This window comes from Fringilla coelebs, assembly GCF_963513975.1.
Source record: "Fringilla coelebs genome assembly, chromosome: 6".
Taxonomy (NCBI): domain Eukaryota; kingdom Metazoa; phylum Chordata; class Aves; order Passeriformes; family Fringillidae; genus Fringilla; species Fringilla coelebs.
In genome coordinates, this window is record NC_140034.1 from 53,471,834 (window position 1) to 53,499,208 (window position 27,375).

Genomic DNA, 27,375 nt, shown 5'->3' on the forward strand with positions numbered 1-27,375 from the left:
GTTGAAGCTCTCTTAAGCTTTACGTGCAAAAGGAAAAGGGGGGTTTGGTGTTTTTAATGCAGCTGCTTCTGATGTTGTTTCAATTTTCCAGAGTGCTTAAATCCCTAAGAACAGCTGCCAAGCCTGGTCTGGAATGCCCTGGAGCAGGAGCTGAGCTTGGCACTGGGTGTTTTGGGAGGAGGTGTTCACAGAACCATGGAACTCTGTTTTGGAGGCAGCAGGGCATGGTTAAAAACGAAGTCCCCACCATTTCCAGCTGGATGTGCCACAAGGCTCTGCATTGTGTTGTGGCAGGTGTGGGACAGAGCAGGACGTGGCTGCAGCCCTGTGACACTGCCACCCCCCAGGATGGCATCTACTGCAGGGAAAGGCACTTGTGTGAGAGGGAAAAAGGTACCAAAAAGCAGGTGAAAGAAACAGTGGTGGGGACAGATGTGACTTTACAGAAAACCCCTCAGGTGACATCCAGAAATGAATTGTCTCTTTATTATTAAATAATTAACACTCCAGTGATTCAAAAATTCCCCAGCAGCTTGAGTTGGAATGGGAATGGGGGGCAGCCCCCCCGCCCCTGGCTTGTCCCCTGATTAGCAGAGATTTTATGGAAGACTAAACACAGCCTGCAGCAGCTGAGGATCACAGCCAAGGGAACAGTGGCTGGGGAGGAGCTGTGACAGGAACTGGATGCTCAGCCCAGTGGGAGTTGGAAAACACTCTCCAGGCTGTCCTGGCCTGACCTTCATGGCATTCCAGCTCCTGCTCCATGGAACCAGTGCCTCTGAGGGGCTCTGGCACGGATGGCTTGGAAGGAGGGAGATCCAAACAGCTAACTACAGCCAAAGAGCTTGTCAGATGTGCTGGCATGAGCCCTCAGGCCCTCGGACACTTGCTGGTGACACTCATGGCAGGACGTCCCCAAGTGATGTGCTGAGGGGTGACAGAAACACCCTCCTACTTGTCCTTGGCATCCAGCTGGAAACAGAGACCACAGTGCTTGCCAGGGAGCATCCAACATTCCAGCCCCAGCACCATCCCCTCAGAATCCTGGAATCCCAGGATGGTTTGGCTTGGAAGGGACCTTAAAGCTCATCCAGTCCCACTCCTGGCCATGGACAGGGACACTTTCCGCTAGTCCAGGTTGCTCCAAGCAACTGGTTTTCCTCAATCACTGTTGCATCAGCATTATCCTTCAGGGATTCAGAGCAGCACAAGCATCATGCCAAGGGCTGGCTGGTCCCCAAAATGTTGGTACTGAAAAATCAAAAATCTGGCAAAAAGGCTAAGAAATCCTACTCATTCCTGCTGCCTAATCTGAGGGAAGTAAGAACAACTTGGATGTTACAATTGGAATCTTGAAGCCAGATTTTATAAAGTCACGTTTGGACAATGTATGCCTAAAAAATACCAGCTGTGTTTGATGTCAAATGTGGAAAAAAACCTCCCAGTGGTCTAAAGGAATGTAGTAATTAACATCAGCACTGAGCTCTGAGTAATTATGAACTTGTTCCCCTGTAATTTCTCACTCCTGAAGATCCCAGAAGGTTACAGATGTGAGAATGGTGGGGAAAAAAAGTTGATTTAAGGATTCATCTCTGCCAAGTGAAGCAGGAACCCCACTCCCTGTCCAGCACTGGTTGGGTCTTCACACAACTGGGGCCACCCTTCCCTCTTTCCTACAGCTTATTGCTCCAGAACCTCTGGAAGTGGAAGCACAGCCATGAAGGGACTGTAGAGGTGAGAGTTTCCAGCCCCTCACAGCTGAGGGAAGTGCTCCCTGTGGAACATCCCGGTTCTGTGTTGAGGCTCTGCTGCCTCACAGTCCGGCATTGCTGGCCAAGGGCATTTCCTGGTCTGGTTACTCCCATCCCCTGGCATCTGCACTTCCAGCTACAGCTACAGGGTTTGTCTGAGAACAAATCACACACCAGGTAATGTAACTGGAAGCTTCTCAGTCCCTGGGAGGGTCACTGCTTTCAGCCCAAATCCCGTCCTTTTCCATATTCCTAACTCATCTGGGATTGGTAGATGCGTGTCTTCCCACAGACACATTCAGCCCACAGCGCTCTGCCCTGGCACACTGGTTGTGAAACAGCACTCAGGTTTGGGTTGGAATGGGGCTTTTTTTGCACTCTTCTGTGCCATGTGACCCCAGCAAGCACAAACTCATTCCCGTGCTTAACTCCAGCACAGGGACCACAGGGGCTGAGGGGGGAGCTGGGGGTCTGAGCATCTTCCCACCTTCTCTTTCTCCTTCTGGATCAGCGTTTGCATCTCCTCCTTCCAGCCCAGCAGCTCCACCAGCTTCTCAACACCGCCGACCACGTCCCCGAGCTGGGCCACGTCGTTGTGGCGCTGCTGCCACGCGAAGGGGCCCACCAGCTCCCGGTTGATGAGCAGCCGCGGCACGGAGCTGCGCACGGCCCCGGCCAGGCTGGCAAAGGGCTCCACCTGAGGGGAAGACAGGGGGCACAGGGACAGTCACCCTGCCAGGGGCACCAGTTCCCGGCACTCTCGGCTTGGAACCGCTCAGCCACCCCGGCTCTGAACAGGTCACAGTGTCACCAGTTACCTGGTGGCCTTTCCTCTCCAGGTGCCACCTGGTTTTCAGAGGGTCTCTCAGAGCACCTCCACCCTATTTCTTACCCTCCACCTCAAATTTCACCTCCCTATCCCATTTTCTTGCCTTCTCTAAGCCCTCTCTCTCCCTTCTGGAGTCCCTTCAGGCCCTGATTTTCATGTGAGGTTTTTCCCAGGGGTTTCCCTTATTGCCAGACCTCCAGGGATGTCCCAATGACGAAGAGCAGGTCTGCCATGGGGAAGTCTGTGAGGTGCAGGAGGAAGCGCTGTGGGAGCTGCTCACCAAAGAACACAATGTCAGGCTTGACAACTCCGGTGCACACAGGGCAGCGAGGGATCCTGTCCCCCATGACATCTCCCTGAAAGGAGAGACCCCAAAACTGCCTGTCACAGGGACCTTGTCCCCCTCAAAGGAGAAGCCCCAAAGCTGCCTGTCATAGGGGTTCAGAGCCACCACGTGTCCTCAGAGCAACGCCCAACCCCAAACCTGGTCCCTTCCACAAACCTCTTGTCCCCGAGGGCAAAAGAACAAGTTTGGATCTGTCATTGCTGTAATAATTAATGCCTTCCTATGTTAATTGTGTTGATGCCCAGCTGGGCCCACTCACCCTGAAGTCCTCTCCAGGGAAGTTCCTCTGACACACCGTACAGGTGGCAGTGGCAAAGGTGCCATGGGCTTCCACCAGTCTGTCAGGAGGGATCCCAGCCACTGGAATACAGTGTGTGGGAAAGGACTGAGCCAGAGCTTCCCTGTGTACATCTCCCCAGTCCTGCTTCTCCCCTAGCTCCTGGTGCTGCTGCTGGAGATGGGAAGAGGGAGCTCACCTCTCTCCAGCCCGTCGATGTTCTGGGTGTAGAGGCGCAGGAGCAGTCCCTTGTCGTGCAGCAGCCGGAGGAAATAGTGGGCGGAATTGGGGCGGTAGTTGCCGGGATAGAGCTCCTTGGCTAGGGTGAAGAAGGGCTTGGGGTTGACGAAGAAATACTCCAGCTCAAAGATGGCCTCGGGGTAGGGGATGTCATACTGCTCCAGGTTGCTGTACAGGCCGCTCCCGGGAGACCTGCAGGGACAGGGGGCAGCTGAGAGGGGCTGTAGTGGGACCTGGGCTGGAGACGGAATCCAGGATCAATGAGGCTGGAAGAGACCTCCAAGAGTATCAGCCTGTCCAGCCTGTGATGCATCATCACCTTGTCAACAAGAGCATGAGTGCCACGTCCGGTCACTCCTCAGACACCTCCAGGGATGGTGACTGAGCCCCTCCCTGGGCTGCCCCATCCAATGTTTAATCACCCTTTCCACGGACAAGACATCAGCCCTCCAAGGACACAGAGGCATCACCTGAAGTCTGGGATGCCGCTGGGCGTGCTGATCCCGGCGCCGGCCATCACCACCACGCGCCGACATTCCTTCTTCCGGAGCCGCTCGGCCACGTCCTTCAAGGTGAGCTTCTCCTTCCCCCTGTCACCTCCCCACCTGCCCAAAATGGCTCTGGCAGCTGCGCTCACACAGAAGGGTCTGGAGCCTCGGATCCTGCTTGGCACAGGGGGAAGCACAGCACTGAGAGAACTGACAGTGACTTTGGCTCAGGGGGGAGAAAATCACCCTAAAATTCCACAGAAAGCTCTTCTCTGGGCAGGATTGTGCTTGGGCTTTATTAGGAGAAAGCTTGGCTGTTAGACCCAAACCCTGGAGCAGACACATCCCTCAGCAATTCCTTATGTGGATCTAAAATACCAAATCACCAGTATTCCTGTGAGGGGTTTTTGGGACAGGGATGGACACAAAGCTGGACCCATTGGGAATCACCCAGTCTCAGTGTTGATTGACACTCCTCTGGGATCCAGGAGACCCTGCTGTGTGCTAAGATCAACATATTTCTCTCAGGGTGATGTGTCACCCTGCCCAGGTGAGCACAGACACTGTCCTGTCCCTGCTGCCCCCTTGGGCTCCGTGTGTCCTTGTCCAAAGGAATCACAGCCCTGTGCCCAGCTGGGCTGGGAACAGCCATTGTCATCTGGGAACACTCATTAGGAGTTCAGGAACAGTCATTATCAGCAGGGAACAGCTTCTCCCAGATAATTAGTGCTGCTGGAGCAGGGCATTATGCACAGTCCAGAGCAGGCATGGGGAGAGCCAGGAGAGCTTGGCAAGCCCGAGGAGGAAGGACGGAGCTGGAAGTGATTCCAGGCCCCAGGGTGGTCAGCTCTGCCTTCCTTGGGATGTGACAGTTCCTTTGCAGGGACATGACACCGCTTTCCCAGGGATGTGACACTGCACTGCCTTAGCCTGCTGTCACAGGGACGTGGCTCTGCCTTCCAAGGGGGGTAACACTGCCTTTCCTGGGATGTGTGACACTGACTTCCTAGGGAGGTGCCCTGCATTGCCCTTCCCTGCTGTCACGGGGATGTGACAGTGTATTCCCAGGGATGTGACACCGCGCTACCTTTCCCTGTTGTCACAAGGATATGGCTCTGCCCTGTCAGACCGGGTTCCTGGGGAGCCGAACTCACATTCTTGGAAAACCACTGAGCTTTCCCTGGCAGATCCCTGCTCTCCGGGCTCCCAGGGGACGGGACACCCTCCATCACGGGAGCACACCCTATCCCAGCACCGATTCCCGTACTCCCGTTCCCGCAGGGCTGCTCCAGCCCCCAGCCGGGCATTCCCCACCTACCTCTCGGCTCCGCCGCCGGCCAGCCCCTTCCCGTCCCCGCCGCACCGGGCGGCCCGTGCCGCGCTGCTGCCATGGCAGGGCCCGCGCTCCCACAGGCTCCTCCAGGCTGCAAGAGAGCAGAGCGGTGCTGGGGCCGGCCCGGGGGTCCCGGGGCTCCCCCCGGCCCCGGCGCTCACCGGCCGCCAGCAGCGCCCGCGCCCCGCGCTCCATCGCCGCTACCGCACTGCCGCGAGCGCGCGCGCCCGCGCTCCCGCCGCCCGCCGCCGCTCACCCCGCCCGGGGTCGTTCCGGCGGTGCGGGCGCGGGGAGAGGCGGCGGGGGAAGGCCCGGGGGTCGGCGGCGCGGCGGCGTTGCCGTGGCGACCGCGGGGCGCGGCGGGAGCGGCGCGGGGCGAGTGCGCGGCGGCGGCGGGCGCGGGGTGTTACGGTACCCGGCGTGCCCCGCGCGGCCGGAAGTGAGTGCGCACCGCGGGGACGGCGCGGCCTCCTCGCTCCGCTCCCGTCCGGCCCCGTCCCGGCCCTGGCCCCGGCTCCGTCCGGGCCCCGCCGCCGCCGCCGCCATGAAGGACGTGCCGGGCTTCCTGCAGCAGAGCCAGAGCGCGGGGCCGGGCCAGGCCGCCGTGTGGCACCGCCTCGAGGAGCTCTACAACAAGAAGTGAGCGGGGACGGGGTGCGGGGGGATGGCCCGCCCCGGGTCCCGCTGCTCTCCTCCCTTCGGCTGAGGAGCCCTGGCGGGGCCCGGCTGGGCCCGCGTCCCTTTAGCCCCCTCGTTAGTCCCCCGGGAGGTGACTCCGGCGGTGTTTGCCCCTGCCAGGGGGTCCCAGCCCGCGGTTCGCCCCCGATCCGCGCCCTCGTCAGTCCCTGCTCGGCACGGCCCGGGATGTGGCACGGTTCGGCGGCGTTGGGCTCACGGGGCTGTTCTGTGTCCCCAGGCTGTGGCACCAGCTCACTCTGCAGGTGCTGGACTTCGTGCAGGACCCCTGCTTCGCCCAGGGAGATGGGCTCATCAAGGTGAGCGGACTCTTCCCGGCTTTCCTGGCTTTTTGTACCAGGAAAAACTCAGCCTGCAGCTTCTCTCTTTCCTAATTCTCTTGGAGAATTACTGACCTGGGTGGGTTCAGCTCCTGGGGTGTTTGCACTGGTGACTGTTTGGAAATTCTACTAAAGTTAAATGTCTCGGGTTCAGAATCTTTAAAGTGATTCTTTACTTCACTTACTTAAAATTTTTGGTTTTGGGAGTTGCAGAGAGATTTTTTTTTTTTTCATTCCATGTTTTAGCAAGAGGTTTGCAAGTGCAGGAGGGGTGTTCACTAGAAGAAGCCTATGGGGATAGAATTAGATACAATGAGCAGTTCTGAGTTCTGAGCAGTGCTGGAATTTCTGTATGGGATGCCCGATTTTCTGGAAAAATCATAGGATTGAGGGATTTGAATGGTGTGGGTTGGAAGAGACCTCAAGGATCCTCACGTTCCACCTTCCCTGGAAGGGACACCTTCCACTAGCCCAGTTGGCTCAGAGCCCTGTCCAGCACTTCCAGCAGTGTTCAAGTGAGCTGGAACAGAGCAGAAACAATGGTGAGGAGCTCTGAACCGGGGTGTCCTTTGCTCTGAGTGTCCCTGTCCTTGTCCCTGCAGCTCTACGAGAACTTCATCAGCGAGTTTGAGCACAGGTGAGTCACTGGGGGCCATCTGGGGGGGCTTGGGGGTCATTTGGGGGGCTGTGGGGAGTCGTGCTGACTCTGAGCTGCTCCCTGCAGGGTGAACCCCCTGTCCCTGGTGGAGATTATCCTGCACGTGGTCCGGCAGATGACAGGTGCGTGTCCTCCCCCCTTCCCTGTCCTGTTGTGACCTCTGGAAGGTGGCCAGGGATGGGTCAGTCTTGGACGGGAAGTTGTTGTGCTCCTGCTGTGTTGGGAAGGGAAAGTGCTGGCTTAGAAAGCTTAAGTTATTGTTGATTCCTGGAGTAGGAGGTCCACAGCTTCCCTGGAGAGGGGGTTGGTGGGGAAAAGCCCAGCTTAACTGGCAGCAGCTGCTGCAGGTTGAGGGTGCACCATGGAAAACCCTTATTCCAGCGTCAGGAATCCTGTCAAAGGTGGCTTGGCAGGTGAGGTTTAGCTCCATGAGAGCTGCTCATTTAAATCTGTTTTTCCCTCTACTCCAGATCCCAATGTGGCCCTGACTTTTCTGGAGAAGACCCGGGAAAAGGTATGTTGGAAGTTGCTCTTGGTGAGTTTTGCCTCCAAGCAGGCCAAGAGTCACTGGTTTGTGTGGCCACCTGTGCTGGAGAACAGCACCTTTCCACAGGGATTCGAATGCAGGAATATGGTCACAAGTGACATTTATGCAGCCCCTGGAGCACACCTGGCCGCAGGTGGCACTGAACAGGTCCCTGTGTCCCTGCAGGTGAAGAGCAGCGACGAGGCCGTGATCCTGTGCAAAACAGCCATCGGGGCCCTCAAGCTCAACATCGGGGACCTGCAGGTCACCAAGGTGAGGGGTGGCCTGGGATGGGGAGTTTTGGGGTGCTGGACATTCCTTGGTTATCCCAGCTCCCAACCCTGAGGGGCTTATGAGCTCACCGGGACATGGGAGCTGCTCACCTGTCGTGGTGTTGCCTGAGCGAAGCACATGGGGTTTTTTATCCTTGGCTGGTTTGAAAACCATCTTTTAAACCTGAAATGATGTTTTTCAGGCAGGGCAGCTTTGATTCTCTTAGAGCAAGTGGAGAGGGATGGGTTTGGGTGATGGAATCCTGGAATGGTTTGGGTTGGAAGGGATCTTGAAGGTCACCCAGTCATGGGCAGGGACATCCTCCACTATCCCAGGTTGCTCCACCCTGGCATTGACACTTCCAGGGCTGAATCAGCCACAGCTTCTCTGTGCCAGGGCCTCAGCACCCCCACAGGGAAGGCTGTGGAGCGATGGTGTCTTTGCCCAGGATGTCACCAGGGATCCCTTGGGAAGGCTGCCATCCTCGGAGCTGGGAGTTGTAAGAGGCAGGTCTTGTCTTTCCCAGGAGACCATTGAGGAGGTGGAGGAGATGCTGAACACCCTCCCTGGGGTGACATCAGTGCACAGCCGCTTCTACGACCTCTCCAGCAAGTACTACCAGACCGTGGGCAACCACGCCGCCTACTACAAGGATGCGCTGCGCTTCCTGGGCTGCATCGAGGTCAAGGACCTGCCAGGTAACTCCTCCCCAGGGGAAATCCCACCTTCCATGCTCTGCCTCATCCCCCCAACCCAAATAAGTGCCCTGGCTGAGGTTTTCCCTCCGTGTCGTTTTGGCTGTGCTGCGGTGGATCCGAGGTCTGGCTGGACTGAGGAGTGACCCCCGAGGACCCGCTCCTGAATTGCACTGGGGGAAAAGGGGGAATGCTCCTTCCAGAAGGACAAGTTTGTTCTAATTCCCAAAAATTTTCAGTCTGGATTGAAAAAAGCAGTGCTTTTGTGCTGTGGTTGCTGCAGGTTCCCGAATTTCAGATGATGTGGAGAAAGATGAGGGCTGGGAATAGTTTAATATAGGTGAGGGAGGGCTCGATGGAGCTTTAAGTGGTGTTTTATCCAAATTATTTTTGGCTTTGTTTTTTTTCCCATTTCAATTATTTTTGGTTAGGGTATGTTTTTATCTATAGTTGTTTTGGTTTGGGTATCTTTTTCATCCAAATTATTTTTGTTTTTTTTTTCCAGTATCAGAGCAGCAGGAGAGAGCCTTCACTCTGGGGCTGGCCGGGCTGCTGGGAGAAGGTGTCTACAACTTTGGGGAGCTGGTGAGTGCTGCCACATCCCTTCATCCCTGGAGCCCCAGGAGCTGTTTTTCCCCTGCTGACAGCCTCCTGCCTGTCCCTGCAGCTGATGCACCCCGTGCTGGAGTCCCTGCGCAGCACGGACCGGCAGTGGCTCATTGACACCCTCTTCGCCTTCAACAGTGGCAACGTGGAGACCTTCCAGGCCCTCAAGTCGGCCTGGGGGCAGCAGGTGAGGGCTCTGGGACTGCTCAAGGCCCAGGCTTGGGAGGTCCACCTGACACTTGGAGCCTGTGGACTTTTTCTTAATCAGCTTTGGCTCATTCCTGGCTCTGGAGCACTGGTACAATTCTGGTTGGAGCCCAGGAGTGGTTATTCCATCTTAATGCACATAATTACTTTTCTTTTGACTTCCTTCTGGAGTGTGTTCTCTGGAAAACAGTGGTTTTCCCTCCTGTTCTGGGGAGGAACAGTGATGTTGGATGTTACCTGCGCTGGCCACAGCAGGAATCACTGGCTTAACAGTGGATTTGTGAGTTCACTGGCACTTGGATTGTTTTCTGGAACCATTCCTGGCTGGTGGATGGGCTGTGGTGGCCTCCTTCCCCCTAAATGAACCCTCCTAGGCATTTATTTCTGTATGTAGAGGTGTTGTGCCCCAGGATGGGGAGAAAATGTAATCCTGACCTGATTTGGTGCCTTCTCTCCCCTCACAGCCCGACCTGGCTGCCAATGAAGCGCTCCTGCTGCAGAAGATCCAGCTGTTGTGTCTCATGGAGGTGAGCTGGGATGTGCTCAGTGTGTCTGGTCACCCACCTGCAGGAACTCCTGGATACAGGAAGTTCAGTGTGGATTTTGCCTGTAGATGGAGCCACAGGCAGGTGCTATGAGGGAAAACTCCTCGTGCTGGGCTGCTTGTCCCTAACTCCAGGGGAGCTCTTCGGTGGAGTGCCAGGACAAGGGGGAATGGCTTCTTTGACAGAAGGTTAAGTGAGATATTGGGAAGAAATTCTTCCCTGTGGGCATGCTGAGGCCCTGGCACAGGTTGCCCAGGGAAGCTGTGGCTGCCCCATCCCTGGAAGTGTCCAAGGCCATGTTGGACAGGGCTTGGAGCAGCCTGGCATGGTGGAAGTTGTTAATTCTGCGATATGGAGGAGTGGGAGAGCAATCCTTCAGGGATGGTGTCTGCAGTATGTTCCAGGATAAATAAGTCTTTTAGAACACAGTTCAACATCTTTGTTTCCCAAGGACTGAGGGTCCTTTCCCTGATGGATAGCCTGAAACCGTCCCTTCCTATCACTGGAAGGCTCTGTTGTCACCATGCCAGTGCAAACATTCTTGTTTTACTTTTTTTGCTTAAATGTGAGAAATGCAGTTGCCAGTGCAGAGTGAGACTGGGCAGGGCAGTTTGGGGGAGGCTCTGTGAGCTGTCGAATCTCTAAAACCCTGTGGGGGTTGCTTTTTTGTTTTGTTCCCTGGATCCAGATGACTTTCACCCGCCCGGCCAACCACCGCCAGCTCACCTTCGAGGAGATTGCCAAGAGTGCCAAAGTCACCGTCAATGAGGTGAGTTTGGGGTTAGGCACCCTTGGTAATGTCCAGGTTCTGCAGCTCTTAGAGTGCCTGGATAGACCTGAACCACACAGAATCCCAGAATCATTTAGGCTGGAAAAAAGCTCTGAGATCATCAAGTCCAACCTGTGCCCAGAGCACTGAGTGCCACATGCAGTCATTCCTTGGACACTTCCAAGGAAGGGGACTTCAGCACCTCCCTGGGGAGCCCCTTCCAATGCCTGACAGCCCTTCCCTTGGAGAAGTTCTTCCTGATGTTCAACCTGAACCTCCCCTGGTGTAGCTTGAGGCTGTTTCCTCCTGTCCTGTCATTTGGTCCCTGAGAGAAGACACCAACTCCCACTTGCTGCTTGGGGACAGTTGGGGTCTTTTGGCTTTTTCCAATTACCTTGTTCTTCCTTGGACTTCAGAGAAAAGAAAATAACTCTAGGTTTTTTTAATGGGAAAAAGAACTTAAAAACCCCTAAAATCTGGTTTTAGGGAAAAGAACTCCTCTTTGCTGAGGTGCTGAGTCTCGAAGCAGTTCTGTCACCTGAAAGGGGACAGCTGTGAGAGCTGCTGCCCTGGATTCTGAGGGGATCTCATGTGAAGATGCCAAGTTTTATTCATCTCAGGGGGAAAATGGGGTGATCTGGGTCATTTCCGAGGATTATCTGTGTTCCCAGGTGGAGCTGTTGGTGATGAAGGCGCTCTCAGTGGGGCTGGTGAAGGGCAGCATTGATGAAGTGGACAAGAGGGTGCACATGACGTGGGTGCAGCCACGGGTGCTGGACCTGCAGCAGGTAATGGCCACCAGCTCCAGCTGGGCTGGGTGAGGTGACCTGGGATGAGTCATGGCTTGGGAATGAGCCCCCCTGGGGGCTTGGCTTTGCCCCTGGGGTGTTTCACCCAGAAACCTTCCAGGAGGTGGGACAGGACAGGGCTGGCACCTCCCTTGTGAAAGCCACACAAACACCATGGAACACAGAAGCCATGGTAGTGTTTTCCATAAGGATCCAGGCCTCATTCCTAAATGCATGAAACAACCTCTAGGAGTTTCAGGGATGTAGGAGGCACATTCCTCTTGGGAAGAGAGAAGTCCAGGATATAGTGGAGCTGTTGAGCTTCTCAAGTTCATCCTTGTAACACTTAAGGAGACTCTGCAGGGTGTCTTTACCTTCAAACCAAAAAATGAGTGCCTGGAATTCCAGCTGCAGACAGTTCCTTTGGTGCATTTCAGTTTAACCCTTGCTGATTTGCTGGTAGAAGCAGTTAATCCCAGAATCCCGGGATGGTTTGGGTTGGGAGGGACCTTAAAGCCCCATCCATGGGCAGGGACACCTTCCACTGGACCAGGTTGTTCAGGCCCCATCTAGCCTGGCCTGGAGCAATTCCAGGGATGGGGCATCTCGCTTTCTCAGTGTGTGGGGCTCTGAGAGATGGTTTGAGCTCTCAGGTGTGAGAAGGAGCCTGTGGGCATTCCCAGGAGCTGAGGCACTCTGTCCCTGTGGCCTTGCCTTGCAGATCAAGGGGATGAAGGATCGCCTGGAGTTCTGGTGCACAGACGTGCGGAGCATGGAGATGCTGGTGGAGCACCAAGCCCACGACATCCTGACATAGAGGAGAGAGTGATTCCTGCTGCTCCTGAGGCCAGCAGCACTCAGAGCACTGACTGTACTGAATCCTTGGAGGGGTGGGTGGGCAGAGCAGGAGCAGCCTGGGATGTGGCGAGCAGGAGGACGTGGCCTTTTGCTGTGGGACCCTTTTGGTGCTCGAGACAAGCTTTCCCTCTGCTGGCAGGAGTGGCTCTGGGGGGATGGATCACTCCTGATCCCTCCTGCCTCCAGCTGCTGCAGGAGGGTGGGATCCTAGTGCAGGATCAAGGGGTCTTGGCCTTAGGGGACACAGCCTGTCCCGCTGCCCTCTCCCCCTGCCCCTGCAGCAGCCTGAGGCAGCATTCCCCAAATCTTCTTCCCCAAATCCTCTTCCTCCCCTGGCCCTGCTTCCCTCTACCCCTCCTCATCTGCAGCAGAGGGAGTGTTTGCTCCATCCAAGGGTTTCCCGGGATTCCTGGTTAGTGGGTGTGTCCATACACATGAGGGGGTGGGTGTCTTTCACCAACGCTTTGTGCTCAGGTGAGCTGCAGTGGCATTGCCAGAATAAACGTCTCTGCCTTCCCTTTTTGGGAACTCTGTGTCATCTCCATGCCTGGCAGCTCAGCTGCTGATGATTCCTTTAAAAACGAGCTTCCATGGTCAAGCCTTGCCACTCCTGGGATTCAGGAGCTTTCATCACCAGTTTGGTTCTCTGGTGTCTTTAGCAAATGGCACTGCTGGAATTTTTGTGCTTTTCCTGTCTTGGCTGAAAGTGTTAATCCAGCAAGAGAAAGAAGGGAGCATGTGGCTGATGCCAGACTGGTGCAGAGATGCCTCACACAAGGGAGACGAATTTTGGAAAATGGGACAAAATGGAATTGCTGGAGTCTGTACCTGCTCATCTTCCTCCTGCTGCTCTCCAGGCCCTTCTGGCTGAAATTCCCTCCTGGATGGGGATTGTTCAGTGCCCAGTGCCTGCCTCATCCCTGCCCAGCCACTTGGTTTGACTTGCCCAATTCCTGCTGCATCCTGTCTTCCAAGGCTTACTCCTGGTGCCACTTTTACTGACTTCAGGAGAGTGTGTGGAAGAAGTAGGTGTTCCACTCAGGAAAATATTCCCTTTATTTCATAGCTGAGGACAGGAGAAGGCTTAAAGGAGCACAGTCTCCTTCCCAGTGCCATTTCAGATCTCACCCTCATTCCCAGGGCTGTCACTACACTTCAGGGAACAGAGGAAACTCCACTGGAGTGACTGAGTTGTGGGGCTGCTGCTACTTGTGATCAGCATCCAAAACCTGGAATGTCACTGTGGGAAGCAATACCAGCTTCTCCCAGGAGCACCCATGCTGTGGGTGCACTCTCCTGGCTGTGAAGCTCTGGGCAGCTCCTGGGAATGAGGGTCAGATCTGTGGAACCGTGACAGCTCCAGAGGCTTTTCCAAGACCCCTGGAAGTACCCCTCATTGTCCAAACCTTCGACGTGCTGCTTGCTTCCCTGGCACAGGTGATTTGGGATGTGGTGGGTGGAGAGGCCCTTCCTGCAGGGCAGGGAGTGGGCAGGCATGCAGCCCCCAGCCTGTGGCACCCTTTTAATGTCAAGCCTTGGAGTGTTTTGCTGTCAGAAATTTACCTTGGAATGGCTTCCTTGCTTATACTGGGAGAGGTGACCGGGTGCACACAGTGCTGCCAGTGTTAGAGGCTCCAGAGGGAATATGCCTTCCCATTGGGACCTGCTGGCAGCCCTTGAGGGAGTGCTGCCATCAGGGCAGAGGGCACAGATCTGGTTCCTTCTCTACAGGATGGAGCAAACCCAGTGAGCCCTTGTTGAATGCAAAGGTGGATTTTAATGAGCAGGTTCAGGGGGTTCCATCCCAGCGAGGCTCTGTCCCGAGGCCTCTTCCCTCGGGATGCTCTCAGCAGGGATCAGGCTGCTCCTGCCACTCCTCACTCGGGCCTGCTCCTGTAGTTGTAGATGTTGCTCAGGACCCAGGCTGTGGGCAGCAGGAAGGACGAGAACATCAGGGTGAGGGCCACGGCTTGTTCCTGAGAGGGACGAGGAGCAGGAGTCAGTGGCATGGCACACAGGGCTCCCGGGGTGGCTGCGCTGCTGCTGCTCAACACCATGCCCAGCTGGCTTCCCTGTGCTCTTCCCAGGCCTTGGCACCTGCCTTGGGGCTGTGGAGGGAGGTGTGGGGAGCAGAGCTGCTCCCACTGGCAGTGGGTGGAGCTGGTGCTCTCCAGGTCTGTTCCTCTGGGACACTGGAGCAGTGCATGACCTTGAGGCTGTGGCCGGGGCCTGCAGTGTTCCTGACTTTCGGTGACTTTGGGGTGGGAATTGCAGCCAGCAGCAGCCCCTCATTTCCCCATTGCAACCAGGACAGCATTAACCTCCCACACTGGCACCTTCTTTTGATTTATTTGCCTGGAAAAAGCCTCTCCAGGCTCCTGCAGCTCCTTTCTTGAAGACCTTGGAAAGGCAAGAGAGGGAAAACCCCAAATAAAGGGGTGGAGGAGGAATCGGGCAGGATTTGGGGGAAAGCTCGTTTTTCCCAGCTTGCTTCACCCAGCCCGGGAGGGCCTGGTTTGGGGGGGACTGTCCTCACAGGGGGACTGTCAGAGGGACCTTGGGATCTGCGGTGACAGCAGCTCCTGTCCCTTGGGGACACCCCTTTGGAGTGACTGTCCCAGGACAGGGGGACAGGGTCTGGCTCTGGCTCTGAGGGACAACCTCAGAGTGTCACTGCTGCCCCTTGCCTTGGGCTGCAGGGGACCCCCAAACCTCAAAGGTTAAAAAAGGAGCTGAAAGGACAAAACCAAACTGAAGCAGGAGCCAGAGGGGGGTGGGGGGAGAGCAGGGCATGGACACTGTAGGGGTGTGGGCTGGAGCCTGAGGGCACATTCCTTCTTTTCCTCCCCCTCCCCTTTTGCTTCCACCCCCTTCCAAAACAATCTGGCCCTGTCACAGAGGGTTTGGGCCCCTCCATCTGGGCTGTTCCCACATTTTCAGCCCCCCAGAATACTCACACCGCGAGAGAGCGGGTGCTCGGCGGGCTGGGAGCGGAGCTGTGCCCGGGGGGCCCGGCTGATCCGGAGTGCGGCTGCCAGGAGCTGGGAGCCCCTCTGGAAACCCCTCATGGCGCTCTCAGAGCAATCCCGCTTCTCCTTCTTGCTCTGCAGCTGCCCAGCTTGTCACTGTCACTGCTGCCACCACCCCCCTGCCACTCCTTGGCACAGCTCCAGGGGCACAGGGAGGAACAGCCTGACAGAGCCAGGTTTTCCCGAATTGCTCTGTGCTTTAGTTTTTCTTCCCTTAATTGTTTTCGGATTTTTTGCACAGGAGTCTGAGACCAAGAATTGTCCCCAGCCAGCACGGGGGGACACTGAGATGCTGTGCTGGAGAACAGACACCTCTTCTTGCAGGGACCTTTTCCCTTAGAGCAAAACTCTTCCTTTGGAGCAGAACTCTCTCCTTGCGCCTCCTTTTCTGTGGGCTTTTATAAACTTTGTAACACTCAAAGCACCATTCAGTGAGAAAGGGCTATTTCCAAATTCCTCTGATCAAGGGAAGGAAGTGGGGTGCGTGCCGTTGGGATGAGCTGGGGAAGGAACAGCTTGTCCCTATGTGCTGGTGGCTGCTGGAGGGGATTCCAGTGCCCCAGAGCTCCTATGGATGCCCAGCCACTCTCCAGGGGATGGATATTCCTGCCCTTGTCACAGACTCAGCCTGTGCTGGAATCAACAGCTGGTTGTGAGGAACAAACCAAAGGGGAAATGAATCCTGCTGGGGCCCAGCTGGATTAGACCCTGGAATACCAAAGGAGTAGAGCTGGAAGCAAGTGTTACTGCTCAGGATTGAGACCCCAGCCCTGGATCCCTGGGGCATTAGCAGCTGCAGGACTGAGCCAACCAGGTTCCAGGGGGCTTTTCCATGGATTTACAGCACAGGACAGATGTGTTATACCAATCCTGTAAGTGCCGGATCCCGGTGAGGCTGCTCGGAGTGGCCGGTGGCACCTGGCTGCAGCTCCTGCCCTGTATCCCTGACCCACCAGCATGGGATCAGCTGGAAGGGGCTGGGAAAAGCATGCCAAAGCCAAAGTCCAGATTGAATTTTTGTCCTCCCCGGAAACCGGCGAGGGGAAGGGTCGGAGTGTGGCTGGGGACACGGGAGGTCAGTGGGGCGTGCTGCTAACCCGGCACTCTGCCAGCGGCTTTGGGATCACAACTCATTTGACTCGGTTTTCCTCTTTCAGTTCCTCCTCCCCAGGCACAGGGCAGCCCGAGGACTGCCGTGCTCCCTCTCTGGACACTCAGCTCAGCTGGACAAACACCTGCGTGTCCAGGATCGTTTTTCCAACTATTTCTTTTTAAGGAGACGAAAGAAAAAAGCGATTTCCTTCCTTCTTTCTCAGTTGGGCAACTTCCGTCCTTCCCTGGAGCAGCCTCTCTCCGCCTGCACAGGCTCAGCCCGGCCTCGGGACAGAAGGCAAGATCCACCTCCTCCCTTCCGCACCCTGGGGCTTGGGCTGGGTCGGGATTTTTCACTTTCCCGAAGGCAGGATTTTCCTCCCAGCTCAGTCTCAGTGAGGAAACCGAGCTGAGCTGGAGCGTTCCCGCATCCGGCTGCTGTCAGGGAGGGATTTGCCGGCTGGGCGCCCTCCTTGCCCCTGTGTCACCCCGGCTGGATTGCCAGCTCTGCTCAGAGTCTCTCAGAGCCTAATTTCGTCATTCCTGTGTTTTTCCTGTGCCCGGCATTGCCAGGAGCCAGCTGCAGCAGCCTTTTCTCAGGGGCTGCTTATGCATGTCTGTATCTGTACATGTCTTTAGTCTGTAATTATAAATGTGTTTGTACATGACACATAAATACAGTTTTATGTATAAATCGGTGGGATAGAAAGGTCCTGCCCCAGGAGGCTGAGCTGGAGATGCAGGAGTGAGGGACAACAGAGGGGTGCAGTGAGCTGGGAGAGGGGGAAGTATCTGGAACTTTGCAAAGTGACATGTTTGACATGCTGTTCAAACGGCACTGGGAGGAAGAGGAGGCCAGATGGGGAAGGTGGCTGTGTGTGTTGGGAGAAACTGATGCAGCCCCATCCAGCAGCACAAGAGGAAGAGGGAGGAGGCTGAGAAGTGGTGAAGCCCGTGAGCTTCATCCTTCATTCATCAGGATCTGGGACAGCTGGAGATAGGGTGAGGGAGCAGAGGGGATGCAGGCTGGGGCTGAGGGGAGGAAGCTGGGATAGAGGAAAACCGCTGGAGGTGACTGGAGAGGACACTAAAAGGGGCAGAGACCGCTGGTGGCAGGCGGAGGGGGCGACAGGGAGCTGACTTTGTCCCCTCATCCCATCCCTGCAGCTCCGCAGGTGGGATGGCCGATGGCGAGAGCGACCCCGGCGTGTTCACGGCCACGGCCCTGCCCGGGGACCCGCGGCTGCTGCCCACGGTGACCAACGCCTTCCTGGGCACCCGCGTGTTCCGGGACATCCTGCACGCCGCCGGCGTGTACAGCGGGGCCGCGGGGGACACGCACCGCGCCGATGTCCCCAGCCCGCTGGGGCTGCGCATGGCAGCGCCCGGCGCCCACAGCCCCGCCCAGAGCTTCACCCTCAACACCTGGACAGGTGAGCAGGGAGCCCACACCTCCCCGGGGGCTCTGACGAGGCTCGATTCTCTCTGCTTCTGCTGCCTCCTCTGCTCAGTCACATCTTCCTTCTCCTTGTTCTCTGTTCGCCTCGGGGTGCTGCTCCTCTGGAACAAGTGGAAAATCCCCCTTTTGTGTGGGAATAAGTGATTTTCAGGCTGTAGCTCTATCCCTGCTGGGGCCAGGCTCGGCACACTCTCTTTAATCATGTTTGATGGCACAGACCGTCCCTCAGCAGCTTGGCCAGGCTCACTGTCAGTGGTGTTCTCCTGTCCACAACTGGATCTGATCCTGGGAAAAGCAATTCCTTGGCCAGTAGGAACCAGTAGACAGGGCAGGAACCAAATGTTTCCAAAGGCTGGTGGCTCTGGCTGTGCTTGCAGGGACCTTCAGCCACACGATTCAGTCCCCTGGCTACATGGCCACCCACCAGCTGTACGCCCACCACTCCCTGGTGCACCTGATGGCCTCCAGTGTCACCATCCAGCGCTTGGATGGTTCCACACATCCCATCACCATCCAGCTCCAGAGCCTGTTCGTGCCACAGAGCCAGGACCTGCACTTGACCCCAGGCCCAGACTTCCAGGGAGCGCAGTGAGTGTGGGGCATGGGGGTCCCTGCCCTGAGCCCACCTTCTGTGGGCTGTGGTGCAGTGCCCTGCTCTCCCCTGGGGAATAAACCACAGATGTAAGGGTGGAGAGGGGCTGGAATGGTGAGGGATGTGGGGCTGGAATGGTGAGGGATGTGGGGCTGGAATGGTGGAGGGGTGTGGGGCTGGAATGGTGAATGATGTTGGGTTGGAGTGGTGAGGGATGTGGGGCTGGAATGGTGAGGGATGTGGGGCTGGAATGGTGAGGGGTGTGGGGCTGGAATGGTGAATGGTGTTGGGTTGGAATGGTGAGGGGTGTGGGGCTGGAATGGTGACGGGTGTGGGGCTGGAATGGTGACGGATGTGGGGCTGGAATGGTGGAGGGGTGTGGAGGCTTCTCACACCTCTCTTTGTCCTGGCAGATGTATAAAAAAGCCTCTGAAATTAAGCATAGAAACATTTTTATTACTTGCAGCTCCAGAGTGATGCCTCGCACTGATGTGTGAGGGCAGTGAAGGCGACGGGGGCTAGATGTGATTTCAAAGAATTGAGGTTGAGGAAACCAGGAGGTTTGTAGGAGGTGACCTCTAGAACAGGATTGCTGGGACCAGAGGCCGTTTGTGATGGCTTCCCACTGCCAGAGGGTATGGTTAGATGGGACATTGGGAAGAAACACCTTCCTCAATCGCCTCCCGTCTTCCACAGCTATATCTACGGGCAGACGCTGGTTCCCGAGGTGGAGGGGGGCCCCCGTCCCTCTGTCCACATCCTGTGGACCCCCATCCCAGAGTGGCTGACGCTGGGCGGGGAGGAGCGGGAGCGGTGCTGGCAGTTCCTGACGGCGGTGGCCGGGAGCGAGGAGGAGGCGAAGCGCAGCTACAGCGCGGGGCTGTCCCTGCTGGCCGCGGGGTCCCTGCACCGCTCCCACGTCCGCGCCTGGGCCGCGCTGCGCCGGGGATGCTCCGTGGAGCTGGACGGGCCCCCGGCCCTGCGCCAGGCGCTCCACGGCTGCCTCTACTACCTGCTGAGCGCCATCCCGCCCCGGGACAGCCCCGGAGTCCCGTTCCACGGCATCAGCCCCGGCGGCTTGTCCAACGGCACCCGCGGCGAGGACTACTGGGGACACGTCTTCTGGGACCAGGTGGGGGAGGCCGTGCTGACCTGGGGGCTTGGCACGGCGAGCGGGATGGAGGAGACTCCATGCTTCCATCGGGATGGAGAAGGCTATCCTTCAGTAGGGATGGACAAGACTCCGTCTTTCCATCGGGATGAGGGTGTACTTGAAGGGTGGAGCTGGCGGGAGCATTTGGATGCTTCCCCGCAGCCAATCCCGCCGCGCGGCCCCGCAGGACACCTGGATGTTCCCGAATATCCTGCTGCTGCATCCCGAGGCTGCCCGCGCCATCCTGCAGTACCGCATCCGCACGCTGGAGGGCGCTAGGCGCAACGCGCGGGAGCAGGGCTACGAGGTGCGACAGGGACACCGGGCGGGGGTGACACCTGCCCCTGTCCCCAGGGCAGTCCCGAGCTGTTTCAGCGGGGCGCAGCCCAGGGTGATGTGGTCATGATGCCTTCTGTCGGTAGGGCGCGAAGTTCCCGTGGGAGAGTGCAGCCACTGGCCGGGAAGTGTGTCCTGAGGAGATCTACGGAGCCCAGGAAATCCACGTCACCGGGGATGTCCTGATGGCCTTCGAGCAGTATTACTGCACCACGCAGGTAAAGGGACGGTGCTTCACCTGATGGCCCGGTGGCAGGACACCTGGAGACTGTCACTGTCCCTTCCTTGAGGAATTCTGCTCCCTCTGCTCCGCAGGCTCCCTCCTGCAGCCCTGCCTGCTCTGTCCTTGCTCCTGTGGGCGTCTCAGCATCCTGTTGGCTCAAACCAGGCCAGTCTTTCCTCCTGCTCCCTCCATCTCCTCAGAGCTCCTCTCCATCCTCCTGCTGACTTTGGGTCTGGTGGTGTCTCCCTCATGCCCCTGTTCTTCCCCCAGGACCAGAAGCTGTTCCGGGAGGATGGGGGCTGGGAGCTGGTGGAAGCTGTGGCTCAGTACTGGTGCAGCAGGATGGTCTGGAGTGAGGAGGAGCAGCTCTACCACATCAGAGGTACCTCTGCCATGGGAATGGGGTGGAAAGCAGAGGTTTGGAGCCACCTGGTCTAGTGGAAGGTGTCCCTGCACATGGCAGGAGTGTGGAACTGGATGAGCTTTAAGGCAACCCAAACCACCGTGGGATTCCTTGACATGAAGGTCCCCTTCAGGATGCCCTGAGGATGAGGTGTCTGCATGCACCAGCCAGAGCTGCATCCCGGGTTGTTCCTGCTGCAGCACTGTCACTGCATTAATTACAGGGACGGGAGTAAAATCAGTCTAAAGGACTAAAGACAATTTATTGTTTAAATAAACATCAATCTCAGGCTGTGAGATTTTGAGACAGCAAGCAGTCGGCCATAGCTCAAGATAGTCAAACGTTCTTCCTTACAAGACAATATATAACTTTACGAGACAATGTATAACTTTCTAACCCAATGGACTGTGGCCACAGAGTACGTTTTGCTTTTCTAACCTGTCACCTTTACTTACTGTTACTGCAAAGGGGATATGTTGCCCGATCCGAAGAAAACACAAAACAACTGGAGTTGCTTTATGCGGTGCTTTATTGAGGGCCCGGGAGCCTGAGGACTTTCGTCCAAAGTCAGAGCCCCAAATTCACAGAATCTACAGGGTTTATATACTTTTCTTAACATTATTACTTCATTAGATTTGCGTACATCGCTAATCATTTTTACAGATAAATGAAGATTCATTAGATACATCATGACATTTGTTATTTAGCCAAAAGGTACATTCCATAGATAAGATTTAGTACATTCTCTAGATAATGCATTCTTTTGACCTACCATGCACCGAACTTTTATCATGCACTAAAGTTCACTTAAAGTTTACCGGGCCTACTGCGGCCTTAACATAACTACTGCCACTCATACTAACTATAGTATTGTTTCATTAATCTAGATATCTATCTATTAACTATAATAATTTTCAACCTTCTGCAACAGATACTTTTAACCAACAGGCTGTTATTACATGTACACACACAGAGCTCTATTCTAACATCTAAACTCTTAGCTTGCTCTATACAATTACACTCTTACCTAATAAACCCTTCACCATCTTATCAATAGTTTCTTATTTACTTGAGGCTTGTTCTTACTTATAACTGTAGAAGCTTAAGTTTATGATTTTTCTACTTAATGTCTGCATACTTTTTTTTACATCAATCCAAGCTCCTTCCAAAGCTGAAAATTAAACCTTCCTGCATCCTGTGGAAGTTTCTATCTTTCCATTTCCCACACAGCACTGTGCATGTTCTCCACTGAGCATCCCGCTGGGACTGTGTGGGATCCTGCCAGCAGGATCCAGACGCGCAGCAGGGACCCCTTCCCCCAGCTGTGTCCCCGAGGAGGGGCCCAGAGCAGCCCCTGGGTGTGCTGGGGTGTGAAGTGTCCCCTGCTGTCCCTGCAGGTGTCATGCCCCCAGACGAGTACCACAGCCAGGTGGATAACTCTGCTTACACCAATGCCGTGGCCCGCCGCAGGTAATGTTTGGAATCACGCCTGGGAGCACGGCCTGGCTCTCTGCTCTTCCACCTGGCACTCTGCAGGGATGGGAGAATGGGGCTCCCAAGGGGATCCTTCCTCCCTCTCCTCACACCCCTCTGCAGTCAGAGGAACAGTGGGGGCTCCCCTGGCTCCTCCGACCTCTTCAGTGCCCACGTGGGGCTGAGAGGGATCTCCATTCTCAGCAGGGATTCTCCCTTGGCATTCCATGGGATGTCTGTGCAGTTGGCCAGCTGGAGACACCCACAGCCAGGGAAAGGAGCTCCTGGCTCTGTGACGGAAGCTGTTATCCCTGGCTCAATCTCTGCCCCTTGTTCTTCCACAGCAGCTTTTACTTGCAGCTCCTTCTGTCCCCTCTCTCCTCTCACCATCACCCATCCCTGACATAAAACCTTGTTCCACCTTCTTTTTAGCTTAAATTTTGCTGCTGACTTGGCTCGGGACCTGCTGCTCCTGGTGCCAGAGGAGTGGGAGGACCGTGCCAGGAAAATCAAAGTGCCCTTTGATGAGGAGAGGAAATATCACCCTGAGTACGATGGCTACAGCCCAGGTGAGCAGGGAGGTAGTGGCAGCCGCCCATGGAGGTGGCTCAGCCCATGGATCACACTTTGAATCCTGGAAGGATCAGAATTCCAACTGGGAATGGCAGAAGAAGAGTCCTTGCGGTTGCCGCAAAAAGCTGGGCTTGGGGTGGTTTTCCTGCCTCGCTGGATTGTTTCTTATCAGTGGGCTCAAAAACTTAGGAAATCTGAGAACTGTCTGAGCAGCCCTGTCCCCAGGTGAGCCGGTGAAACAGGCAGATGTGGTCCTGCTGGGGTTCCCACTGATGCATCCCATGAGTGCCGAGGTGCGGAGGAACGACCTGGAGATGTACGAGCCCGTCACCGACCCGGCCGGGCCAGCCATGACCTGGGTGAGGAGAGGGCAGAGCCCAGCCTGGGACTCACCCCTAGGAGGGGAGCTCTATCCAGGGCACAGTGCAGAGCTGGGATGTGCCCTGGAAATGTTCATGCTGGACGGAGGGGTGGGGAGGTGGTGCTGCTCCACCACAGTGTCACCGTTCCCCCTCTGGCAGAGCATGTTTGCCCTGGGCTGGCTGGAGCTGAAGGAGCCGCAGAGAGCCTGGAGCCAGCTGGAAAAGTGCTTCAGCAACATCACAGAGCCTTTCAAGGTGAGTGGAGGGGCTGCAGATCCCTCCTGCTCCCAGGCAGCTGGCTATGGGATTGAAACCCACAGAACTGCCTGGAGCATCCCAAATCAACTCCTGCATCATCTCTTTCTCCTGCTGGTCAGGTCTGGGTGGAGAACTCAGATGGGTCGGGAGCTGTGAACTTCCTGACAGGGATGGGTGGATTCCTGCAGGTCATCCTCTTCGGCTTCACGGGGTTCAGGTGAGACCTGTTGTGTCACTTTTAACTCCCAAACAACCACTTGTCCCTTAAAATGTCCCTGTCTGGCTGGAGTGAAGTTGGGAATAGGTAAGAGGCTTGTGACAGGTCACATTTGGGAAGCAAAATGCCATTCCCTAAGCCTGTTCTCTTGTCTTGATTGGAAAGACAGGTGCCTGCCAAGGAAGGCAGGAGCCTCCCCTGAAATGGAAAATGTAAACCCCCCTCTCTGAATTGCTATAAATTTTAAATTAAGGGGTTCTCAGGCAAAAAATATGGGAGCAGAAAATAACAGTTCTTTAATAGGGAAGGAAATAAAATGATAAAATGAAACAATGCAGTACACTAGAACAACACTGTCAGAGTCAGAACTCCACCTGACACCCTGTGGGTCAGGGTGTTGGTAGCAGTCCAGTTGGAATTGTGGTTGCAGTCCTCCTGGAGTGTCAGGTGTGGTTCTGTTGGTGCAGGGATCCTGTAGAGAAGGGTGTAGTCTTCCTCTGAAGATCCAGTGGAAGAAGAGGCAGCTGCTGTTCCTCTGGGAAAATCCAGTGGAGAAAAGCTGGCTGGTGTTCCAGAATCTCCAGATTGTATCTGGGTAGAATGCTTGTCTCTCCCCTCTGGGCAGAGCATCTCACCATGGGATGCTGTGGTTCTTATCAGTCATGCAGTGACACTCAATAGCCTGTTATCAGCAGGTGTATCCCCGGAATGGTTATGGAAGAGATAAGGAAAACTGCCCACTTAACAGAAGACAACTGCCATTCAGATGGCAAATAGAACACAATTTGCTTGACAATCCAGGACCCCTCTGCTTCAGCAGCAGCATCCTCCTGCCTCCTTTGGATGTGGTGAGGAAACACCTCCTGCAGCCTCCCTGTGGCCCCCCTGCTCACACGGGGCTCCGGGAGCTTCCCTGGAGCAAAGTGCTGAGCAGGCATCACCTCAGCTTTAAAATATCCTGGGAAAACATGGAGCTGTTCATGTAATTTCAGAGCTGTGGTGGTTTCCACCCTGGAGCTGCCACTCTTCAGCCTATTCCTGGTTTAATTGAGGCTGGATGAAGCCTTTTGATTCCCAGTGAAACCTTCCAGCCCTAACCATGTGTTTTCACTCCATGTGTGTGGCCAGAGCTGCTGTGAAGTCCGCCCCATGCCTTGGCAGAGCTGCGTGTGAGCTGCCCTATTCCCAGCTGGAAAAGCCACCCATTCCCCATTCCCTGGTGGAGCTGGGTGTGAGCTGCCATGCTCCCATCTGGAAATCTGGGCTTTGGCCAAGCTGGGAGGTCTCCTGGTGCCCAGCGTGTGCTGGGTCAGGCCCCTCGTGGCGCAGGCTCAAGCCACAGCTTTGGGGCTTTGGGGCTCTGGCCAAATTCCAGAGGTGGCAGTGACATTGTGCAGCCATGCTCCCCCCTTTCCCACTGTGGGACACGGATCCTGTGCAGTGCTGGGGCTCCCCAGGCCTCCAGACCCCCCCTGAGCCTCCTCAAGCCCTTGAAGCCCGCACAGTGTTTTGGAGCTGCTGGTGGAGAGCTCCGGTGCGCCAGGATTTGGGTTCCCCACCCAAAGCCAACGCCCACACAGGCAGCCTGGCCTTGGCTCAGGGCTGGAGAGGGAGCTGGGATGTTTGTTCCATTGTTTCTGGGGAAGGAGCACTGCTGGGGATACACAGCAGACTGATGAGGCAATTAAAAGATGGTTTATTTATTGCAAAATCAGTCTGGAAGGCTGAGACCTACATTCAGTGCCATCGCAGCAGAAGCCGTTGAATTTTAGTTACAATGTCTTTTATCTATTTTTTATCGTATATTTCTTGTCATATCTTATATATTCCTTAATCAGCTACTTCTACAAATCTCTCTAGGATGTTCGTAAACCAATCATTAGTTTGCTATCATCACTACAAATGATAGCAAATTGCTGGAAATCATTGCTACATTTTACAGGACTCTGATGCAATGGGCTGCTTTTTATCCAATCATACAACTCTACAGACACTTACTGCTGGGTCTTCTACTTTTTGCCCACTCTATAACAAGTTCTACTGCTAGACTTTAAAATTTTCTAGTATCTTGCTTAACATATTTATTTACTTCCATGAGGCATGTAGAAATACTGCTTGCTTAAAACACATTTCTGCTTCAACTACAAATCTGAATTCTTACTTTGTGTCTGTTTCACTTTTCTTTTCTAAACCTTCAAGCCTTCTCCAAGGCCTTAGGTCAAGCACTGCATCCCTCTGTATCTCTGAGCCTTGGGAGCTCTCTGTGCCTGCATTTCCTGCTGACCTCCCAGCCCTCCATCCCATGGGAGTGGGAGCTGAGGTGGGTGTCTGAAGGTCCCCTGCTCTGAGAGGAGGAGCAGGGCACTCCCCAAGCTCTGCCAGCACAGCTGCAGGAGCCAAGCTCTGAGCCAGAGCAGGGAACTGGGCTGAGTTTTTCAAGCATGAAATCTGGAAAGCCCAGGCCCCAGCTGTGGAACTGGGCTGGGACAGGAATGTCTTGGGAATCGCAGCCCCAGCAGTTCCTCACCAGGTGCTCCATCAGTGTGTCTGGGGTTTGCCCACAGATCCTTGGATGCCCTGAGGACCCTTCCAGACCCCTCTGCTGTGCATGAGGTGGTGATGCCAGGAGAGGTGGCTGCACCCTGACCCTGACCCCGAGCTGGGCTCCTCTGTGGCTCCTGCTGTTCCCACCCTGCTGTGCTCCTGCCTTTCCAGGATCACGAGGTCCGGCCTCCTCTTCGATCCCGCCTTTCCTGACAGTATCACCAAGCTGAAGGTCTCCAGCATCTCCTACTTGGGCAACAAACTGAAGGTGACCATCACCAGGGAGGAGATCAGGATGGAAGTGACTGAGACCTCCTGGGACCCTCCAGCCTCTCCCCTGGAAGCTGTGCTGGAGTCGGGACAGCGCTTTTCCCTGGGGGAAGGTATGGCAGCACTGCCTGCATCTGCTCCCTGAAATCATCTGGGGAGAAGCCATTCCCATACCTCACACAAAGCTTTTCTGTTGCAGGGCAGAGTGTCTCCTTCCCCACGGCGCCTGGATGGATCCAGAGGTCACCCAGCAGGACTCCCTAAACCCTGCCTGATCCGGGTGCTGCCCTCTGGAGCAGCAGATCCGGGATGGTGGTGCAGGGGGAAGGTAACAGTGGGTGGAAAGGGGCTGCCAGGCTGTGCCAAGAGGCCTTTGCCCCCGCAGGACTGTGTGTGCCACATGTCCCTGTGGCCCCAGGGTGTCAGTGGCTGGAGCTGTCACCATGGCTGGAGCTGTCACCACGTCTGAGCCCCCCACTCCGCTCCACACATCCCTTACTCAGTGCAGGAGAGGAAACCAAGCCTGAACATGGCCCTTTCAAACATGTTTGCTGAACATGTTTATGTTTATGCTCTCAACATTTGTGTTTGTAAGGAAGCCCATTCCTGACTCCAGGATCCTGACTCCAGCTCCTCCAGCATGTCCTGCCCTGGTCCTTGCCTTCCCCATGTGTCGCTCCGTGGGCTCAAAGGGCTGTGGAGGCTCAGCCAGTGCTGTTTCACCAGATGAACGATGTTTTGGCACTAAGTATTACTCCAAAATATGCAGCAGAAGCCTTTTAACCCTGTGTGGGCAGCACACAGCTCCATTCCTCTTATTTGGTGTGTAACATCCCTCACATGTTTTTAAACTCTTATTCCATTATTCCCACTCTTTTCAAGCCCTTCTGGAGTTAAATCCCTTCTCACTTGGCGTCTGATGGGCTGCAGGAAGCCTGGACACCAGAGATCTGTGCTATTATCCTGTCAGATGGTGACAAGGGCAGCCTGAGCGGCCCCGGGGTGAGCAGGGAGCTGCTGTGGGTTTGCTCTGAGACACTGTTTTTGGTGTTCCAGGAAACCCAAGGAATTCCCGTGCCTGCACAGGGCGGGCTCGGTGCCCCCAGCCCCTGGCTCTGGGCTGCACAGCCTCCTTCCCTCCCCACCCTCCCTGTCCCCGTCCTGGGTGGGAGCAGGGAATGCCTGA

At 55.8% G+C, this 27,375-nt stretch overlaps 3 protein-coding genes and 1 long non-coding RNA gene across 10 annotated transcripts; 2 read left to right on the plus strand and 2 right to left on the minus strand.

The window, feature by feature from the left end:
- Nucleotides 1-464: 464 nt before the first annotated feature.
- Nucleotides 465-5,542, minus strand: SIRT3 (sirtuin 3). Of its 3 annotated transcripts, none has more exons than XM_084208610.1 (8): nt 5,521-5,542; nt 5,250-5,355; nt 3,914-4,105; nt 3,403-3,635; nt 3,186-3,286; nt 2,775-2,936; nt 2,239-2,448; nt 465-972 (listed from the first exon to the last, which is right to left on the minus strand). In XM_084208610.1, the coding sequence occupies exons 3-8, from the start codon at nt 3,958-3,960 to the stop codon at nt 952-954; spliced, it is 774 nt and encodes a 257-aa protein (XP_084064736.1). In that variant the 5' UTR covers nt 3,961-4,105; nt 5,250-5,355; nt 5,521-5,542; the 3' UTR covers nt 465-951. The 3 variants fall into 3 exon arrangements, with proteins under 3 accessions (XP_084064736.1, XP_084064734.1, XP_084064735.1); XM_084208608.1 differs by having other exon boundaries at nt 5,426-5,531; XM_084208609.1 differs by lacking the exon at nt 2,775-2,936 and having other exon boundaries at nt 5,426-5,531.
- Nucleotides 5,543-5,706: 164 nt separating this feature from the next.
- Nucleotides 5,707-12,712, plus strand: PSMD13 (proteasome 26S subunit, non-ATPase 13). The gene is made up of 13 exons (XM_084207866.1): nt 5,707-5,903; nt 6,181-6,259; nt 6,883-6,917; nt 7,005-7,060; nt 7,409-7,452; nt 7,651-7,737; nt 8,264-8,435; nt 8,938-9,017; nt 9,100-9,225; nt 9,710-9,772; nt 10,479-10,559; nt 11,231-11,347; nt 12,069-12,712. Exons 1-13 carry the CDS (start codon nt 5,809-5,811, stop codon nt 12,162-12,164), a joined length of 1,131 nt encoding a protein of 376 aa, XP_084063992.1. The 5' UTR covers nt 5,707-5,808; the 3' UTR covers nt 12,165-12,712.
- Nucleotides 12,713-13,959: 1,247 nt separating this feature from the next.
- On the minus strand, nt 13,960-15,360 carry LOC311154957. The gene is made up of 2 exons (XR_014616238.1): nt 15,163-15,360; nt 13,960-14,181 (listed from the first exon to the last, which is right to left on the minus strand). It is a non-coding gene; the product is annotated as an uncharacterized lncRNA (long non-coding RNA).
- A 2,146-nt stretch (nt 15,361-17,506) lies between these two features.
- Nucleotides 17,507-27,019, plus strand: PGGHG (protein-glucosylgalactosylhydroxylysine glucosidase; the record flags this gene model as incomplete). Of its 5 annotated transcripts, none has more annotated exons than XR_014616224.1 (13): nt 17,507-17,759; nt 18,163-18,373; nt 19,074-19,509; nt 19,718-19,837; nt 19,953-20,084; nt 20,360-20,471; nt 21,890-21,962; nt 22,398-22,534; nt 22,764-22,897; nt 23,060-23,155; nt 23,278-23,375; nt 24,071-24,223; nt 25,575-25,645. XR_014616224.1 is itself a non-coding variant. In XM_084207599.1 (13 exons), the coding sequence occupies 13 exons, from the start codon at nt 17,507-17,509 to the stop codon at nt 26,451-26,453; spliced, it is 2,079 nt and encodes a 692-aa protein (XP_084063725.1). In that variant the 3' UTR covers nt 26,454-27,019. The 5 variants fall into 5 exon arrangements, 3 of the variants coding, with proteins under 3 accessions (XP_084063725.1, XP_084063726.1, XP_084063727.1); XR_014616225.1 differs by lacking the exon at nt 25,575-25,645 and adding an exon at nt 24,368-24,559; XM_084207599.1 differs by lacking the exons at nt 24,071-24,223; nt 25,575-25,645 and adding exons at nt 26,091-26,302; nt 26,389-27,019.
- Between the last annotated feature and the right edge of the window lie 356 nt (nt 27,020-27,375).

Excerpts from the sequence above, each read along its gene's own strand:
- SIRT3 (XM_084208608.1), bottom strand. The coding sequence starts at position 5,459 with ATGGAGCGCGGGGCGCGGGCGCTGCTGGCGGCCG. Across the intron at positions 3,636-3,913 it reads AGCGGCATCCCAGACTTCAG|GTCTCCCGGGAGCGGCCTGT; the intron begins GTGATGCCTCTG and ends CTGTCCCTGCAG. Across the intron at positions 3,287-3,402 it reads CATCGACGGGCTGGAGAGAG|TGGCTGGGATCCCTCCTGAC; the intron begins GTGAGCTCCCTC and ends ACTGTATTCCAG.
- PSMD13 (XM_084207866.1), top strand. The coding sequence starts at position 5,809 with ATGAAGGACGTGCCGGGCTTCCTGCAGCAGAGCCAGAGCGCGGGGCCG. Across the intron at positions 8,436-8,937 it reads CGAGGTCAAGGACCTGCCAG|TATCAGAGCAGCAGGAGAGA; the intron begins GTAACTCCTCCC and ends TTTTTTTTCCAG. Across the intron at positions 9,226-9,709 it reads AGTCGGCCTGGGGGCAGCAG|CCCGACCTGGCTGCCAATGA; the intron begins GTGAGGGCTCTG and ends CTCCCCTCACAG.